A 21,325-nucleotide genomic window follows, 5' to 3' on the forward strand; every position below is an offset into this window, starting at 1 on the left:
ACAAAATGCTACTTTTTAATGCACCGACCCTTCCCTCTTAATTAGAGGCGTACATCATAGCCCTAAATCCATTTCTTATTTAGAAGCACATTCTTCCAACTCACAATCCTGTCAACAAGTTCCTCCTTTTTTCCTCAAAAATATTTTTCACATCTTGAGCTAAGAAATCGAAACGCCTTTTAAAAAATGTTCCTCTATTCAAACTGAAAATTTCCAAGTATGCACCCCCCCTCCAATAGAACAGATCAGAGACAGGTCAGCTTTAAAAAGTAATGCTTGTTTTTAGTTGAACATTCTGCTCTATCTAAATAATTGTCTTATTTCCTCTAAAGGAACTTAGATTTCACAGGCTCTCCCCAGATCCCAGTGTGTTTCAGTTTCATGTATGTACATGTAATTATCTCCCCACTCCCCACCCCTTATTCCAATTTAACAGTTTTTAGTTTGAGAAACTGGCAATACAGTCACTCAGAATTAATTTTTTCACCTTTGGAAAATACATATGCACCACTCTGGAAGCGAAATAGCAATTACCTCATAATATCCTCAAATATTGTAACAATCCCTGTGTCTAAGCCTGTCATAATGAACCAGCACTGGTTTATCTAACAACACAATATTCAATTGTATTTTATACCAAACACCTACCCTCTGTCAGAAGATTTAGCACGGATTTTAGCATTCACACAGGTATAAGGAATTTAAGCGCATCTTTACCTGGCAGGCTACTGAATGCCCAGTCTGAACGTAATTTTATATCACCAGCACCTCTAGTGTTTGTAATTACAACTGATAGTACCAAGATCTGAGTATGACGGATTTCAAACAAGTTTCCAGAAATACCTGCCAAGCCACCTGAAATCCCTCTTGAAACGTACAGTAATGCAACCAACACACAGTTCCATTCCTGGGTAAAAGGTATAAATGTAAAATTTCAATACATTCCTAGAGAATCAAACATGCATCACAACACATCTTAGGAACGTCGTAACATATAAAACATATTTAATTGCTAGAACCCTTTAAGAGCTATCAACTTTTTTGCAGACTACTTAACATTTGAAGACCAACATCAGTATCTTGACTTAAATGACAAAATTCTAGATTCACCTTTCACCCCTACAGGTGAGACTGGAAACAAGGAGGAAAAGACTGGTCCACAGGCCCCTCTCACCTATGCCAAACTTGGCCACAGTCAGAGACAATATTTTACTAGATGATGCAGCATACGATGGTATTGCAGATGAAGTCACTGAGCAATTCTACATCTAATTCTACAGCAGCACTAAGTTTCAGCATAACAACAGGTAAAACCCTTCAAACCAAGACCAAATTAATTCTTTGTTATACCAAGATTAGAAATATATTGTGCTCTTTAAAGTGTGAGGGAAAGTATGTAAAAGCAACAAGAAAAATCACTCATAAGTGCTAAAGCATAGGTTTTCCAAAGTGTCGTCCGTTTATAGAATGTAAAATTTATAGTATTTCAAATCCAATTATAATCTGGGAAATCACTAGAATAGCAGGATTTGTACACAAAATTGAGTTACTTAAGTAATATACTCACATGCTTCCTTATGCTATTGATGGAAAGAAGATAATTTGCAAGTTCTCGTGCACGCTCAAAGAAAAAACGATGCAACCTGCTCACCGATACGGCTGGAAATGTTTCAAGTTCTTGGCTTTTAAGCATAAACGCATCTGAAGAGAAGATACATCTAGCACCTACCTGTCCTTACTCAGACTAGCAAGCAAAATTGCTTGCATATATACATAATTTTAGAGGCATCAGATCAATTTCTGACACATACCAACTAGAGACACTAATCAATTTTTGACTTTTTCCTTTTACCAGCTTTAGTTTGTTCATTTTCTAGGTTGCAGCTTTCTTTGTAAAGATTAAAAGAATCCACTATATTCAAGCATGGCAATGACTGTCCCAGGTGCATCCATTTCATGGCCCTGAATGTTGAATAGCAGATGCCCAGGAAGAAAATTTAAGAATAGAGTAATAGTAAAGTCATACTTCACTGGTATGCTCTCCCAGCTTTCACGTATCTAGAGTTCAGAAACTTTTAAAGATATTTAATAGCTTTTGATAGACTTTCCTCCATGAGTTCTCAAAGTGTTTTTTAAATCCATGTAAACCTGAAAGATTTGCATCTTTTTCTTCCTGCAGATTTTCAACGAAAAATGCAACCTACTATTCTGATGTAAAGGATATCAATGATCAGCCCAAGGTCTGTCCCTTGATTTTCTTACAGTTTAAGATGCCAAGAACTAACAGAAGCCTGCAGGAGGGGGAAAATGCCTCAGAACACAGAACCTGGTGGAAGCCTGAGTATAAGTACACACGTGCACTTACCATCAGGTTCCTGAAGGGTCCTACATGGCTGCTACTGCCAGCTGGATCCTCCACTTGGTCTAAACAAGAAAGATACAGGAATGAAACACAGGGAAAGTGAAATGGAAACCATGACAAAAGAATAAATGAGGGCAGAACTTAACATACGTGTATGTGCATTAAAAGAATTGCAAAAGAAAGATGCAAAGGAAAATGAATGAAAGAAACAGATGGAAAGTAGCTACTTGTCCGTAGTGACAAAGATCAAGAGAGGAATGCATCAATTTGACTTGCAACTTAATTTTAAAATACGGCTCCTTTTTCTCCCCTTTCCTTATGTTGTAGATAGGTCAGCACGAGCATTATCCGCCTTTACACCTTTACAATACCTGTGTAACATTTAGCACAAACATTGCAACAGGCACAGGAGATCTCATGCTACTACCAATGTCCAGATAATCGGCTGAACTCATGCTGTAGTCCCACTTACTTCAGAGGAGTTCAAATGACAACAGAGCAAGAATTTAAGAGAGAGAAATAATCTTTATTTGCCCATACTTCATTGTATTGATGAAACCATGACATCTCAAGACAACCTACAGTTATCTGTGCTTGTATTTTTGCTGTTAACCAAAATACTAATGGAACTGTAAAACCACTGAGTTATTTCTGGTGGAATGGCATAAGCATACTCAGATGCCAGGAGGGAAAATGTTAAATACAGTGTTTCCATACACTTGGAGCTGAATTCTATAATTAAATATTGCTAAGTTGTACAAGATGCTATCATCTTTAATAACCTTTAAGTGCAGCACCTAACATGTTTGCAGTTAAGATCATAAAGTAAGGTGGACACTCGCATCTGATCTCAAACACTGTTTTGATCACTTACAATAAATATGGTAGATAGATATTCGCCTCCCCCAAAATCTTGGGTTAATAAGGGAAAAGAATTACTGATATGGGTTTCCAGTATTCCTCTGAAACTCGTAGTCAACAGCTAACAGCAGCCCAGTAACACATCTACCCCATACACCATCCGCGCTGTTGCTTAGAAGTACCACAGATAGCTGCCCAAACCTCAAATCTCCTGGAAAACAGTGGGAAAGCTACCTCAGAGACCCCTCAAAAAGTATTCCTGGAGCACAGACGAGTGTAGCTACCTTGAAAGGGTATGGCTAAAGGGAAAAGGACAAATTTGCATGTTATACTCTGACCCACAGTTTCACAGTGTAATAACACAAACTCGCTAGTCAAATCCCTTTCGGACTGGTTCAGATTAGTGGAAGTTTGCATCAATCCTACACAGTAGTTGCTACTACTCTGTAAATCAGCTTTCAATTTTTTTTTTTCTCCTATTGAAAAGTCAGTATTTTGGCATTGGAGAAAATGAAATAAAGATTAAGTGTATATACAAGCCAAAAAATCCTTACGGGCTTGAAATTTCATCAGATGAATGATGAAATTCATCAAAATTCAGCAGATGACAACTGCATGACCATTTCTACATTTTTCTGATTAATGAATTCTAAACTACTGATGGCAACTTGATTTTTAATTTGAGAAACAGTTTGCTATGCAACAGAATTCCTCTGTTCTTCCACACAGAATACTGGTAGATGTCACGCTTTTCAAAGTAAATTCCTTAAACCTTCAAGCATCTGTAAAAATCTGACTAGCTATTTGTTCTGGAAGACAGGCTAGAAAAAATGAACGCCTTGTGCACACAAAAGAGCCATATCCAAAATAACAGCATAAATTGCTCCAAAAAAAGTTAAATCCAAGTTCTGCTGGCTGGAGGAACATGAAAAAAATGCAGAAACATGTTGCAGAGACTTCTTAAAATCTTGTCTAACTGCGAATGTCAGAGTATAAAAATGTTAAAGACTTTACAAATTTAATAACTGGGATTAAACAGTAAAGTAAATAAGGACAAAAAAAACGGTATTGAATTCAAAATGCTCATTATGAAGACGTGAATACTAAGGCTGTTCTTTTAAAACATTTTTGTCTGTTAGCATTTAAGTGTCTCCATTTTTGCCTTTTTTTTTTTTAAATTCTACCATTAGCCATCATTCATTACATAGTGAAATCTTGTTTACAAAACTTTTCATTATTATCTACCAGCACCTGCTCAGACAGCAAAGCCAAATCATAAACCACCTAGCTAAATAAACGGCAACACACCTGTGTGTTAAGAGCTGCTTACAGTCACTGAGAACAGCTAAGAACCCATAACATTTAGGGAAAGCTGGGAGGTACGACATGCCTGATATATATAAATCCATGTATACGAGGATTATTCGTATAATCATGGGGACTACAGAAATTTGGTGAAAACATGACCTCAAACCTACAAGGTCATGCAGATATTTTATTTAAAGATCTAAGCCAACAGCCACATTTCAAAGTATATACTGCAGGTTCATTGCATAGTTATTCGTTCATTTTTGAAGAGGGGTTGCATATTAAGCACTGCAGACTTACACCTCCATCATATTACTGTGTCAAAGAATATTTGACTCACAGCATTGGCCACCTCATAGCCTATGGTAATTAAACCATTTTTAAATTGCTGTCCAAAGTTTTACAGAGATCTAGGATAGGTGAGATTATTCCACTATGTTGTTCAAAACGCCACACTGCAAATTACTGGAGAAAGAAGAAGCTAAGAGTAAAAATAGTAGGGGCAAGTCACAAAGCTAGTAAATATTAGGCTAGGAATAGAAAAGATTACAACCTTGAAAGAAAAAACCTCAACAATTCTGCTTTATTAAAACAAAGTTACTTAAATATTATAACATATAACTTCCAATATTTCTTACATAATATTACTGTTAACACAACAATATACCAAAGTTCTTTTTAACTACCTGCATTTAAATACTGCTTTGAAACTTGACTGGAGCAAGCTTAGCTGAAAAACTCTGAAGTATGCTTCTGAACACACACATACACTATTACCTGGCGAGGGGACGTCTTTTGAACTCAAAAGCTTCCAATTTAAAACAAAACAAAACATGAAACAAGTGCCTACCAACTGCTCTGGGGGAAAAATGCTCTTGTACTGGCAAGAAAATTTACTATGGAACCCAACAGGATGCTCCCCAAGACCCCAAGGCTCAGATATTCAAGTGCTGCCACAGAACAGCTTTGGTGGTAGATTTTTTTTCCCCCCCCCAAGAGATGGAAATGAGTCAACCCAGGAAAAGCTTTTATCTTTATTTCATTGTTAGTATAAGATATGCTATACTAGAAACATTTTCAATTTGGCTATAGAGATGCATGCCACCCGTTGGTGTGCACGCACACCTAAAAGCCCTTCTAACACCCTCTGCCAAACTTATTCCCCTAGGTAGGAAGGTATCTATCTCTCTGATTTAAAAATACAGATCAAGTATAACAACATTAACCGACTCTTCCATTTTCAAGACTAAATCTTTCCAAAACTGAACATTAAAAGAATATGTAAAAAGGATGCAAAAGCAGCACATTTTATTCATATTCCCGCAATTTTAAGGGTGAAATTCAAGCCACAGGAGGCACCCATCAATTTTTGAAAGAAACATCTAATTAAAGAGGATGTCAATTAAACCTGAATGGCTGTATACACAATATCATAAAAGGCCTACTTCAACAATGTTGTCAAGTATGTATGAAAACCTGCAGAAAAAGGCAAAATTTAAATGTGTTTGTTTATTACCTGGTTTTCCTCAATCTATCATTATTATAAATAACAGGTGAGGTATTTTTCTCGCAATACCATTTTAAAGTTATCAGATACAACTAGTTTATGTAGGCATAATTTTAGGTATTGTTAAGCAAATGAAACACCAAAATTGACAAGTGCTGCTTCGCAGTATACAAAAAATTAACTTCTGAGAACTATGAGAATAATTTAGAGCTACAGAAGATCTTAGTTCTGTATTGTCAACCTGCCCAAGCCTAATATATCAAAAAATTTTAAAGGTGGAGAGGCATCATACATATAGCTATATACTTTGGAAAAAATCTTGGAAATTGGCTATAGCCAAAGTCCTACCCCTGTACTACAAAACTGGACATTCACCCTGTGTTGGCCTCTCCATTCTCTGCTGGATCGCTTCCTCCCGCTGATAGTGTCTGTCAGGCCTCGCGCTCAGCACAACCCCACCACTGTTCTACGACAAAAACTCAGCAGGGCACTGCACTTGAGCTGCTTGTGATCCCCCTGTAATTGAAATGCTAGGGGCTGACCACCTTGTCCGAGTTTTCTCCACATCCTTTCATTACAGGCTGGCAGGAGAGGCAACAATAGTGCAGGCACATAGTCTGTCCTGCAACAGGTTCACACATGTCAAGTGGTACTGAAGGTCTCCAGGAGGGATATTCCTAAAGCAAATGTTACAGAAGCAAGGTCTCTGAAGGCAAACTGCCTGCCCCGTTGTTTTAAATAGCATATTTTCCCTCGCTGTAATTTGAAACTCAACGACCAGTACTATGACTGCTTTTTGAAGACCATGAACAGCAGCAGCAGAGATAAACAGCTGCTTGACATCAAGAATAAAAGCAAATGCACTGAGCAAAGGTTCTTCTGTAATTTCTTCCAGCAGCACTTCCATCTCCTCTTCCTTGAAAACACTTTTCAAGCTTACATGGTAGAAGCAGGAGAAAGAGGAACAGAATAAGCATGGAATACAAACTTCACAGTAATTCTACTAATACCAAACTGTCTGTTGTATAAACATATTGCTACACATTAACCATCACTTCACATACAAATAGGAGCATTTTAATCATGGCATTTTCCAACCAGATTATAAATGTTCCAATAAAGTCTCGCCTTGGGTAGATATTTCAATACACACGAAGACAGATGCACATACACCTAACTGTGTATGTGTATTAAAATGTTTGTACCAAGCACTAAACAACCATTTTGCAGAAAAGAAAGAGAGCAATACATTTACAGAGACTGTTAACATGACATTTGCATAACAGATTAACTTGTTGCCATGGAAAGTGTAAAAAAATTCTAAGCTGGGCTATTTAAAACTCCAATTTTGGCAAAGTCTCCACTTTAATGATAGCACTGAAGATCATGTTACTGTATCTCACCACAAACTTCTTAAATTATGTAATAATCAGTACAAGAAATGGTATAAAGGCATACCCTATGATGCTGTGTTAACAACATAAAGAAATGATGCAACAGTTTGCAAGATGCAAAAAGGAGTATATTTCCATTATATGGAGTTCTTCATGAGCCCAGAAAAGATTAGCTGAAGCTATTCACAAAATTCAGATAAAAAGATACTTAAAAAAAAAAATTTAGGGTGAAAAATCCTATGAGCGGGAAGCCTATCTTAAATGTGTGGTATTACACCAGTCCACAGAAATTGAAACAGGAATTGTCTCCAGTTTTCTTCATACACGTCACGTTTTGTAAATTAAATTATATATCACCACCCCCTGTAACAGAAAAAGGGGCAAAAGTAGTTTATATTATCTGTTAGCAGCAGTATGCCATCCACATTTGCAGCATCTCACTGAAATCCTTAATGTGTTATGCCTTCTGACTAATCTGAGTATAAAGCATAGGAAGTCTCAAGTTTATAGAATAGAAGACTTACTCATCCATAATGACTTTAGTAGTACAGAATGTCACCTAACAATTACAAAGTATGGCAAACAAACATCCACAGGGTTTAATTCTATGCAATTTTAACCCACACAAGAGCTGTGATGAAACAATTAAGTGTAAATAATTAAACACAGAGCTTTTATCTTAGTAAGATTTAAAAATGTTACTTCTGCCCCATGCCAATATTTCTAAAACTGAAATAGCAGATACGGGGTACAGAAATATGCAATCGGACTTGCTCTAGAATTTCTCAATCCCTCAATGTATTTGTGTATTCCTACCTCCCACCCTCCGTAATAACATAACTTCCCACCATTCACTACAAATTCCTAGCCAGTTACTTGATAGCTAACGACAGCTACCATTGACACAGCCAACCCATTACAGAAAATATGATAAACATTCTTCTCTGTAGTTACATTCCATTAGCTTTTATTTTGCTAAGTATTAAAACAAAAGCAGCAGCAAAAGAAATGACAGCTGTCATACACATTTTCCAGAAATAGCTAGTGTTCTCTATATTTAGCCATTTTTTATGTACAATTCAGTTAAAAACAGAGCATCCAAATTTTATAGAGAACTAGTCAAAACTTACACTTTGACATATATGAGCTCTTGCTTGAATCCGGAAAATGTTGCTTCTACATTCACTATAGCTCTCCCTGAAATGTTTTTCTGACCCCGAAATGAAACTACACTCAGATAATTAAGAAATAACATGCATTTTGACAGCATCATTTGCAAGATAATGTAACTAAAAGACCTCGCATGACTACTTGTACCACAAAGTTTAAAACGATCACTATTAGATCAGTCTGCCTTTATCTGTAATAAATAACCCAAATATTTGTCATGGCCCTATTTGGATCAATAAACATTTGAGAGGGTTAGATCAAAAATATATCGGGTTTTTTGAGCTAAGTTGTCTTTATCTACTTAGGACTTTACCTGCCATTTTATTCTGCTATTTGACAAACTGGATATGTTCAAATACCATAGTGGTCATATCAATATGAGACTTGAAGAAAAAAAAAAAAAAAAAAAAAAGAGACTGCTGAGTCCACATGCAGACCCAAAAACCAATGCATATATAGTATGTATAATGTATATGTATGTTACGTATATGTACATATGTACAATTCATACACTGCTGATAAAGGTGGTATTCTGCTATCAAGAGCAATTTTGTTCCACCATGCCAAAGAGAACTCTCAAAAGGTTAGTGAAAAGCTGCAATTGCATGGAAGACCAAAAATGCACAATTTATCCCGTTTATCTGGCTGTTTGTCCAGACATGGGCTATGACTTTACTTGGAGACTGCAGCTGTACAAGGGCTACAATTCCCAGGAAACAGGACTGCCTTTGTATCTAATCGGAGCACTGGGATTACTGTAACAGGAGTCTCCAACACTGAGGAAACAAGAGCAAAGCCTCTCACAGATGTAGGATCCAGACAGTGCTGCTACCACCAGATTAAATCTCCCATGGATAAAATTAAACCCCTTAGAATTGCTACAAGGTCACACTCAACATTTATTTATGTTCACTCAAATTTGTCCTCTTGTTATTCATTTTTACCAACCTAAATCCTTGTGGATTTTACACCCCCTTTTGTTTTACAGTGTATTTAATTCCCCTCCTTGGCGTACACTTCCAGTTTTCTTTCCTTCAACCTTCTCATTCTCTTATTTTTCTTCAGTAGAACTTGCAGAGGTAATCTTTACTCTGGGGGATTCAATAGGGAAAAACATGTTTTTATTCAAGAAAGTCTTTTTTTAAGATTTATCAGCAGCAATCCAGTAGATTTGCAATAGATTCATATCTTGCATTTCAAAAACGGAAAATTACTTTACAAAACATATTCAGTAGTATTTCCCATAGCGCACACTCCCTTATTGCCCTCCTTTTACCAGCGCACTCCAAAGTGCTTTTTGCTGAGACACTAGGGATAGAAATGAAAACATGTGTGTCAAATGGCATGCATTCATCTTTGTACAAGGCAAACAACATTATTAACAACTTAAGCAGAGATGACGAAAATGGAGTTACCAACTACCTGCTACAGCAAATACGCAGTGTGTTTCCATCACAGAATCGTTAAGGTTGGAGAAGACCTCCAAGATCATCAAGTCCAACCGTCAACCCAATACCACCACACCTGCTAAACCACATCCTGAAGTACCAAGTCTACATGTTTTTTGAATACTTCCAGTGATGGTGACTCTACCACCTTCCTGGGCAGCCTGATCCAATGTTTGACCACTCTCTCAGTAAAGAAATTTTTCCTGATATCTAGTCTAAACTTCCGCTGACGCAACTTGAGGCCATTTCCTCTCGGTCCCCATTAAAAATATTATAGCGCTTTATGAACTGGGTCTCCAACCTAACAAGGAACATCTTCAATCGTTAATAAGCAGCTACTGTCACAATACATTTGCAGGCATGAAAACTTTGCTTCTCTGCATCTGTTAAATTCGGAAAGACTCATCTTCTTCCAACTTCAGAGTGACAATCCAAGGTCATATGGCAGAATATCACTGCAGGTCCTTTCTAATGTATAAAAGCAGATAAAGGAGAAGGATAAACATTATGTAAACTCATGATTTTTATGTACAATATAGTCCCCAAATAATTTTTATCTGCTTCACTTCAGCTGCAGCCCACTGATATTTTCTTAGAGAAATGCTTTTCAGCCTCCTCTGATAACAGAAGATATACTGAATTATATTTCCAAAGGAACTCGAACTGTAATGCTCCAGTTGCCCAATCAGTGCATTTCTCGAGATGTAGAAGAGACTACTACAGGACACAGCAACAGTTGGTGCCCATGCTAACAGAACTGACAGCAGGAGTTACTAAATTTATAGTGTGCCCCAAACCAAACAACAGCAAACTGCTATCTGCTTAACTATGAAATCAGGAAAAGTCAACAGGCTCATAAAGTCACTACAGGGAATGGCAACTTCCTCCATTTTTCAAATAAAGTGAAAACAAACCGCAGTCAGAGCACAGATTTATTCTATTTGTCTTCTGCTCAGTTAACTGCCACATTCAAAATTAGCCTGTTTATATCAAATTAGACTTTAAAACTGTAGAACTTTTGTGCACACATCTTTTCATAGCATAAAATGTCAACTAAAACAGAACACAAAAATAAAATGTCACTGAAAAGTAACTGGGACATTTTCATTTGCAGGCAGGTAACGAGGAAAAAAAACATTGCTCTCGTATACGAGAGCAGAGAGACTGGAAGCTGACACCTAACAGTTAAGGATTTGGTAGCTATCAGTGAAGTTTCAGCACAAAGTCCACTTTGCTTCTGCGATCCCTGACAAGGGTCCGGAAGATCTGAAACACTGGACTCTCTGCTCTTTACCTGCAACTTGAAATAGAACACTTGGCAGGAAAGTCAATTTTTTACTCAACTCGCTGACACTTAGCATGACCTACTCCTTGGTAAAAGCCCAAGACAACTCAAATATTTGGCAGCACTATCACACATTTCCTTTGAAGAGTATGACTCTATGGCAAAGGTGTGTATTTTAACATTCTGATACAAACTTACTGCTAAAGAGAGGTCAGCTATCACTGCACTTGAGCTCCTTTACGCCACAGCTTACTACCTAGACACTTGGTCTCCAATTTTACTGGCAGCAACACACGGAAGTTTGCATTGGACTTGGCTCTGAATAACGGTGACACACGAGAAAATTTACCAAAATTTGTATTAATCAAGTTACTTCCAGAAACACTAGGTCTTTCCCATTCAACAATCGAACTGTTTCTCCTGGACTGCCAAATAAAACAAGATTCACATTTGACTAGCCTCAAGCAAGGCACCTTGGCTCTCAGTGCAAGTTAGAATAGATAGATAGCTCACTACCCATTTCCATGGCTTTTTGCAGTAACAATAAGCAAGATGATAAATTTTCAGCTATTATAATACTCTCACTAGAGTAACTTTATGTCAATCATGGCATTAATAATACTGCCTTCTGAAATTCTAAAGCATTAATCATAGTCTACCAAACGCTCTTGCAGAACTCTGATGGAAAGTGTGACGACAAAATTAACTCTTAACAGCAACTCTGGCAAACTCATAAGTGCTTCTGAAAATTTCATCCTAGATAACTATCCAAATAAATGCTGTGCTTGCTTGGGTTGGGGGGGGGGGGAAGAAGTTTATAAAAGGTAAGTAAATATTTGCTAGTGAGTGGTGGATTAGCTAATCTAGCAAGTTTTGTCAGACATTATCTAATTTCTCAGCTACAAATGGTGAAATAGCAGTGAGTCTTATTTCAGTAACTGTTAAACGCAAGTAAAAACTTAAGACTGCTGTAACATTTCCTTGAGGAACTTGACACAGTGAGTGTAGGCCAGTGAGAATTCTTCAGAACAAAGTCACTCCTGTCCATCTGTGTAAGGCTCTTGGCAGAAGTAACAAAATAAATGTGAAAGTTTGACAGATTAAAAAAAATGAATTACACTCTGGTCCAACAACTGTATTTACTTTTTGTTCATTTGGAAAATGTACTAAATAGTTAATAAGTGCAATATAAAATTACTTTGATATTTTGCAGTTTCATAATCCAGTGACATTAGAATCTTCAGAGAGACTTAACAAACGAATTACCTTACAAAGGAGACCTCATAATTAAAGAAAACAGTTCTCAGCCACACACACACAGATGGAGTCTGCATCTCTTCCCATAAATAAACCAGCTATCAAAACTTCATATGCACTCACATGAAGTTAAGTTTAACGTGCTTGTTTATCACTGCATAATAACTTACACAGGGCATCTGTGAAAAGGTCCTCCACATAAGATATTCCTTGTAAACAATTCAAGTAATATTAACGGTCAATGCAAAGTACTGGTAAGTTATAATAAAAACAAGCACTAAAAAAGTTTAGTACCATTAATGATCCAGAATCAGTATGAATAATATTGTTCAAATGGTTTTGAAAGATGAAGCATAAAAAGAGAACATCTAGAGAAAGGCAGTAAAAATGATTAAGAGGTATGGAAGGTTTTCATTACAAGGAGAACTGAGAACCTTTAGTAAATTAAGACATGATTCAAACTAGAGGTAAGTAAAATAAGAACACACTGAAAGTCAATCATTGACTTTACCTCATATCCACCATAAATGCCAATGCCTCCAACTATAAAACAAAAAATTAAGTAGGAGATTGCACAGGAGGGTACGGAAACCATAGAAAGAGCAACAGTGTCTGGTAAACCCTTGACTTAACATGAGGTAACGCAAAGGAATTCAAGAAAGGATTATTCATGTGAATAAAAGTCATCCAGATTTAAGTGAGACGGCAAACCCAAACACTTTAATGTAAGTAAGGCAGTCAGTAATTCACTGAGTTTGCTCTCTTGTACTCTATAAACAACACGACAATTCTAAATCACGAGATAGTTCACTTAAGGGAATAAGAAAAGCACTTGTTTCACTCTGAAAACACTGTCTATTCTCCTATTCTGCAGGAATTCACTCCCTTCCTATTTTGGAACATGACCTCCAAATCTATTTATCTCAAAGCTCTTCCCTAAAACAGCAGTCGCCAAACCTTCTCCGCATCTTCTACACGGAAGCATTTAAGCAGTTCTGTGATTCAGAAGAGAACATTCTAAGAAAGTGTTGGAAACTCCAAATACAGTAAAATATTTCTGCACTGAAAGTAATATTTTGATAGAAACTTAGTGACTTTTAACTTATTTTCAGGAAAATTAAAAAATTATTTTTCTAAGAAAGGGGGGAGAATAACTTCCAGAACGCACTGGCTTACTTAAAAAAAGTTAGCAGTGGAATACCAAGCTGCTTTTCTTCCAGGTCATTCGTCTTTTCAAAGCTAACCCTGATCAACAGAAAAAACCTGATTAATACTAGAAAGCTGTCTGGTGCTTATTTCTCTTCCCACTGTTGGTTACCTGACTGAAGACAGCATTAGCAAATTTGCTACAGAACGCTGCAACTGCGGCCTACATGTATTTTACAACTTGGAAAAAATAGTATAAGGAAGAGTGACTGAAAAAACAAAAGTATAAAGAAAAACATGGAACACTTTAGAGTTTGGTTATTACCAAACTACCCAGGAAAAATATTTTTGTTATATTAGTTAAATATATATATTTGCCCTAACCAGAAATAAGCAAGTGGCTAGAAACACACCAACTTGTTACAATCATGAAGGCCCTATTCTTATTTTAAGATAAGGACAAAACCACAGAGATTAAGTAGCAGACAGAGTAAGCAAGGTGCTTGTAGCTTCACAAAGATCTGATAAGCAGCACCGAGTCCCTACACTGCATTCCCGACCACCTTCAAGCCCTTTGCTAAATTCTTATGAGAAGTTCTGCTTTTGTAGCGGCACCACCACTCAGATGCTTGTGTAGACAAAGCTGGGGGCCCCCGTACTACAAGCGTCGGGGTGTCCGATCCCACTGCTAGTACAAATACATGCCGCGATGTGCTGCCGACAGCGCCAGTCCCACGCTGCCAGGAGCGCACGCCGACAGCACCTGCAGATTTCCATTACCAGCTGCACATGTGGAAATTTTTAAAGCAAGTGTATACACAGTAGTACATCTGAGGCTTCCAAAGAAGAAACAAACCTTATAGCCTTCCCTAACCTTATAATTATAGCACATAAGTAAACAAGTTTCCCAATGTTCATATAAATATGATACGACCTGACTAAAGCAAAAACACCAATGTCTTTTAATGACTGAGGAAATATCCAAGTGAGCTAAGGACTTGTATTTCCAAGAGCTTATGCTTAGAAATATGGAGTTTAAGGGGTCAATACATGCAATTTAGTGCTGAAATTTATTTAAAAAAAAAACAGATAATTTTTTTTTTTACCTCCGAAATGAAGGCTTATCTTCTCCTACTCTTAAACCCGTAGGCAGTAGGCAAGGCTGGAATGAATCATACCAGTTTCACTCTGCTGTTCGGGAAAGCTCAGAGCAGCAGCTATCATAGGGACTGGGGGTGTTGCTATAGAAGTAAAGATGGGAATTTAAAGTAATACGAGTCTGCTGTTCAAAGGCCCCATTTATGAGGGATAAAAGAAGATTTCCACCTCAAATATATTAGATATTCACCAGTTAGAAACTGCCATGAGTGATACAGTTCCCTTGACATGCCAAATGCAGCTTTTTAACTGGAGTTATATGATTCTTCTCGTAAATCAGTGTGATTTGGGGGAAATCAAAGTAAACTGCATTTTAAGGTTTCGGTCCATATGGTCTTGTTGACCTTCGCCCGCCTCCCTTGTCTTTTCCCAGTAACTGGCTAAGAAATTACGCCGCCTTAAGTTCCTATCTAAGTTTTTCATTACGTTTATTGGAAAGAGCTTACATAAGAGTATCATTTCATGTTATCCTTGCTGCAAGTGTATAACTTACAGAACCGTAACATCCTTCCATAAGCTACATTCCGATTAATACACAATAATTTTTCTCACAAGCTCTTTTCTGTTTGGAAATAAACTTTTAAACTTATTCCTAGTACAAGTCTAATACATCCACGTAACTTAATAGACAGACAATCACGGCATCATTTGGCCACGATTTCCATTTGTGATGACATCCAGATGGCAATCCAAGGCCTACCTTTTGTAAAAATGCGTATTTATGTGACTCTCAAGTACAGCTAATTATTTGGAACGAAGTGATAATGCCTATGAAAGTATTAACAAAAAACCTGCAAGGTTTTCTACTAGAATTTAACTATGCTGATTTCATCTTCACATTTCCCTTTTCTACAGCAGCAATCTGACACTGTTTCAGCAATAGTTATGCTTATATACAACAGGAAATACAGTTTAACTTCTATTATGACAGCATTTATTTAGAATCTGTGAAGCAGGAGCCTCAAGTTGCACTTTGCATTCAGACAGGGCATAATAATTATTTATAACCAATGATAATTGATTCATAATTCACCCACCTTAATCTCACATTATCTCTGGGACAGTATCATTTATTAAGAGTTACCCTATAGATCATGCTTTCCCTGAAATCTGATAAGAACTGTGGGAAATAGCAACATTATGATAGCAGTGGAGCTATTTAAGGTAGTAAAGTTGTAAAAGATTTATCAGCAACGGTTTGAGACTTTAAAACTGTGCTACAATAAATAATCAGCAGGGGCTGTCCAAGATATAGGTAAGCCTGATTCAGGTATTTTGCATGCACTACAACAGAAGACTCTATTTTAAGAAGTGACACAACTGGGTTTTTTAAGAGGTCATTTGGTTTCATGACAGACTCCCACTCAAGCTACCTTACGCAGCATGCGCTTTGGGTAAAATGAAATTACAGACCTTCCCCCCCCACTCCTGGCAGCCTGACTTTGTACAGAAAGAAGATATGAAAGAGGCACACACAGTATTCATTCCAGACAACAGTACGAATTATGCCACTGGGGTTTGTTGCCTAGATAAGGTGCTAAGCAGAACACAGCTAAGACACAAATACAGCTGAACAGCACAGCATGGAACCACTACCATAGAGGTATAAACAAGCACAGGAGACATAAAACATTGCCCTCTTGTCACCCCTCAAGGTTTTTTTTTAAAAGGTATTATTCACAAGCACGTGGCAGAGCAAACTTTTATCCTGTGCAACATCAGTTATCTTTCTTCCTCTGAGAACAGACTTCTGATCTGCCACATAATCCATGACAAACTGCCTAGATTATTTTAGCGTTGTTTGATTACGCTTTGGAGCCTACTTAGCACCTTAAAGCAGATTATAGACTGATAAAACCACTGGATATTTTTATGTATGACCATCTTTTTTTTTCTTTTTAAATACTTTTATTTAGTTAGTGGGAAGTTACTTTTGAAAGGAAGACTGAGTCTGAAGCCAGAGACTCCAAAAGTGTTGTTCTTGAAGAAAACACTCATCTTCAATATTATTGCTTACTACTACCACATATTACTACTGCCATATATAAAGGAAGAAATGCCCTGATGACAGAAAAAAAAAAAAAAAGCCCACACTACTCCTCTAACGAACACATGAATTCAACTGTAAAGTGAAAGCCAAGCTGGGTTTTTTTTTTTTTTCTCTCCTTAGAAAAGGAATTAATGAAAAATCTTGTGCTAATACATTTGATTTGAACAAATTTCCTACAAGCTTGGCAGGCAGAACAGAAGCATATTAACTGCAACTCAGGAGAAGCAGAGGATAAATGCTTAACAAATAAATGAAATTTCAGAAAACGCAAAAGCAACAAAAAAATGCACTAGATGATTTTTCTGCTAGTTGTTGACTATGCACCAGCAGCTGCTAGTTCTTAACCACAGAGTAATCATGTCAAAGATAACAGGGGTTGGCTCTGATAGAAATCTCTGTCCATACCCAAGTTCACCGAGTTGTTTTCTTTTTTTCTAAGGGGGTTGTTCCCCCCCCAATACTCTTTCAACGTACTAAATTTCTTCCTAAATCTCAAATGCACTCATCACCTTAGCAACAACAAGCAATGTTTCAACGTGTAAGAGTAAATCACTAAGAACTGCCCCTTTTCTTCAAGGACTCCTAAGCTGCTGTGCATGGTAGAAGAATGATGGAAAGCATTTACTCCAGCTATGAAAACCTACGACCGAGTCAGGCAGTAACTATTGAACATTCACACATGGGAGATGTGTTTTGAATGCAGACTGTAAAAACAAAAAAATGCAAGGCACTGAACTGCTGAAGTTGTGCAAGTAAAGAGCAGGAGAGTTTTAAGAAACATGACTGAGGCATAACCAAGATCCCACCTTCTGCAAACATGTTAGAGAAGACTGGTACCTAGAGGAGAATGCCAGGTGCCATCCTAAATATGCTCTGAAGGAGATTATGAACCTTGTGTCAGTAATCACTTGCAAACAGAGGTCAGATCAAGGTCAAGGAAAACATTTAAATCTGTACGTTGTGTGTACCCTAGACTTGGTCAGCTGCTGATTCTTACATGCCATCTCAACTTTACAAATTTAGTAAGGCCTACCTCTTCTGGTAAAACAGTCTGAACTGACAGCATGCGAGGACTTATTCAAAACCAAAGAGTATTCCTGCTGCAATATGAGAAGTTTTACAATAGTGAAAGCTTTCACTGATTGGGCAAAACACATCACATTTTGAATACCTGTGAAATGGTCACCTTTTCCAACATAATCAGAGTTCATTAAAAAAATTGCAGAAAAAAAGACTATTTGTCAAGTGTTAAGATACCTTAACTGCTCAAGGACAAGGCCTAAGATGCATTAAAAATTCAAAAGGGTATTTGTTTTACTGAATACAGAATAATTATGAGCTATTTAATAACAGCATGTTTTGAATAACTAAATTACAATACAATTCTCAAATAAGGTCTTGTCTAGTCATTTCTAAGGTACTGAACTGCCAGTTTCCTTTTCTGGAAAATGTGTTACTAAAGGACACACTCATTCCACAGTTGTTTCGACTTGGCACTTCTTGATTAGTTCTATTTTCTCCTCAATATGTAAGATGACAACCTGCAACACAGGCCAAAATAAAGTTTATAAAAAAATAATTGATCTGTTTAGGTAGCTAATAAATTAAAATTTCACAATCCTCCAGAGAAGCTACTCTCTAGCAAGTTTCTTAAATTGGCATTTAATCTAAAAGATTACCTTTTACTGATTCCAAACTTTTCACATACATGAAGTCAAGTCACCACATCTTTCTCCTCCCTCTCCCCTTTTATCATAGTTAGAATTATTTAAAAAAAAAAAAATTGCTTTTAACCCTGCTCTTCACAATTTCCTTCATTTTCCCTAAAACGTCAACCCCAGGGCTAAGAAACTTCCATATTCAAGAGATATAGCTGAATCTGCAAAAGAAAGGTTATCAATAGAAACCATTTTGGAATCCTAACTGCAGGTACTGCTATCAAATCAGCAGAACAATATTATGTTTCGTTTAAGACAATTGCTGTGAATTGCAAATATTAGCAGATGTTACTACAAATATTAAAATAACTGCAAATAAATGTAGAGGAGTAAAAACAATTCCAATGAAACCTACTAAAGATAGAACCATACAATTTCAAAATATACACGTATTAGAAAAGAGTAAAGCACATAATATGAATTGACTTTTACAGCATAGGCAATGAAACTTTGATGATAACAATTCAAAGCAAATAAATACTAAGAATTTCGTCTTTCTGCTCCATGATACAAGAGTATTCACGATACAAGAGTATCATTCCACAGATAAATTACTCTTGGCAGTTCTCAAATGCTTCATCTATATTGTGTCTGGGGTTGGGGTTTTTTTGTGGGTTTTTTTTATGGTTGGGGGAGGTAATATTTGTGAGCCTCGGTAAGCAGCTTATGTTTATAAAATGGAGGGAAAGACCTATTGTTCCTAATTATGACAATCTTAAATTTGTAAAACTCGTAACAGTTAAAACTTTAAACCTACAAAATAGCATGAAACCAAAACCCAGTAACCACCAAATTAGTTTACTGATATTTTTATCTATAACTTCATGAATGCAAATAGAACTTCTATGCCCTGAAAAATTACCTTAGAAATTATTCTGTCTGGCTTTTCTGATTTATAATATAATCAAATTCTTTCAAGCTGTTTTTCTAGCCTTTCAGGTAAATCACAAGCACATAAATTCTGTTTGCTAAGACAACACACATTTAGGAAAAAGCATAATATACAGCCTCTAATTTACAAAAAATTACTTATATACGTGCTAAATATGCTTTTCACTACAGGCAACAAAATAAAAATCAGTGCTTGCATTTCAGTTTGTACTAGCTTAACCTACAAATTACTGTTCAAAAATATAACCAATTGTGTTGCACCACTTCCTTCTCCCAGCCTCCTCCTCAGTCTCTAAAATAAAAAACCCCTTATATAATAATTGTTCTCCTAAATATATTATCTTGTTCCCAATGCGAGTTCCGCAGTCAACTGCACTACAAGTAAAATCAGGCCCTAAATTTTAAGTTAAAAAGAATTTACAATGATGCCATTTGAAATGTTATCTCCTTCCCTTCTTTGGTTCATTTGTAACCTTCAGATAATTCCAAAATCTACATATTCACCTACAAGAGGAATTGGTACCCTTGTACAACTGTATATACTTCCTTTTTATATTTACTCCCTGTAAGTGATAGCTTGTACTGTGATTTGGGCCTAAAACAGTAGTCAAAATGTCAGTTATATAAGGCCATGCGTGGAGGCACACGCACTCTATAAAATATTGCTGCTAAATTAATCATGGAAAAAATAATGGATGGATGGCTTGACATACATATTTACATAAAGACTAATATGGATATCCCCCCCCCCCGAAATTCTTCTCCCATCCTTCCTCCTCTACCAAAGTCAGCCAAAAGCAGTCATTCACGCTGCCTGCAAAATTTCATAACAAACCATATCACCAGTACCCTAAAAATTACAACAAATTAAAAACCATCGAAAATAACAAAGCCTTAATTTTTCATTTGCACCAGCGCTCGATTAAAGCAAAAAACAATCCACGCGGGTAACACAAACCCATTCCTCGGCGACGCTTCACTTGTTAACACTGCCTGCAAATAATTTTAGCAGCAACCCCACCCACACAAAAAGTTTAAAGAGGGCTGACACAACCGTGCGCGCTGCTGCGCAGAGGGCATTCCCGCACTCCTGGCGAGCCCCGAAGAGCCCCCCAAGCGCCGGGGCGCTGCCCGCCTCTGGACGGAGACATTTTCCCTCCCCGCGTCGCGCCCGACTGCCGAAAACAGACCGGCGCCTCTCACGCCGCCCCGGCCAACTTTTCCAGCCGGGCCGAGAGACACCACAACTTCCATGTTTCGCCTCGTTCGTGCGCCCCCCGGCCGGCCGGCCCGCCCGCCCGCCCTCCCTCCGGCTCGGGAGGCGACGGCGGCGGCGGGGGAAGGTCACGGCGGCCGCCGCCACCGCCCACCCGGCAAAAGTTTGCGGGCCGCCCCCCCCCCCCCTTCCCCGCCGCCATGCCCGGCCGCCGCGGGGCGCGGGCGCGGCAGGGAGGGCCGGGGGCCGCGGGTGGGGAGGGCCCTACCTTTCTTGGCTTTCGGGGAGTGCCGCCGGCTCCGGGCGCTGGCTCGCTCTTCCTCAATAGCGGCGGCTATCTCCGGGTCGTCCTCCCCATTGTACCACACCAACAGCTCCTCGCCGGGCGCGATTGGCTGCCGGGAGAGAAGAGAGAGGCGCGGCGCCAATCAGGCGGCGGCTTGTTGGCGGCGGGCCGCGGGGCGGGGGAGCGGCGGCGGCGGCGCCGACGGCGGTGCCCGCGCGCAGCCCGCGGCGCCCCGCGCGCGAAGGGGGCCGTCGCCAGCGCCCCCTGC

At 38.1% G+C, this 21,325-nt stretch overlaps 1 protein-coding gene across 1 annotated transcript in view; it reads right to left on the minus strand.

Moving 5' to 3' along the window:
• PRDM2 (PR/SET domain 2) overlaps positions 1–21,325 on the minus strand; it is a gene marked incomplete at its 3' end in the record, with an annotated part of 61,294 nt that overhangs the window by 20,127 nt on the left and 19,842 nt on the right. The window contains exon 5 of the mRNA XM_082009381.1: positions 21,040–21,166. Within this exon, the coding sequence (XP_081865507.1) occupies positions 21,040–21,166 (127 nt within the window). The remainder of the gene's footprint in view (positions 1–21,039; positions 21,167–21,325) is intronic.

The sequence above is a fragment of the Phaethon aethereus genome (genome assembly GCF_964289735.1).
Source record: "Phaethon aethereus genome assembly, chromosome: 21".
Lineage (NCBI taxonomy): Eukaryota > Metazoa > Chordata > Aves > Phaethontiformes > Phaethontidae > Phaethon > Phaethon aethereus.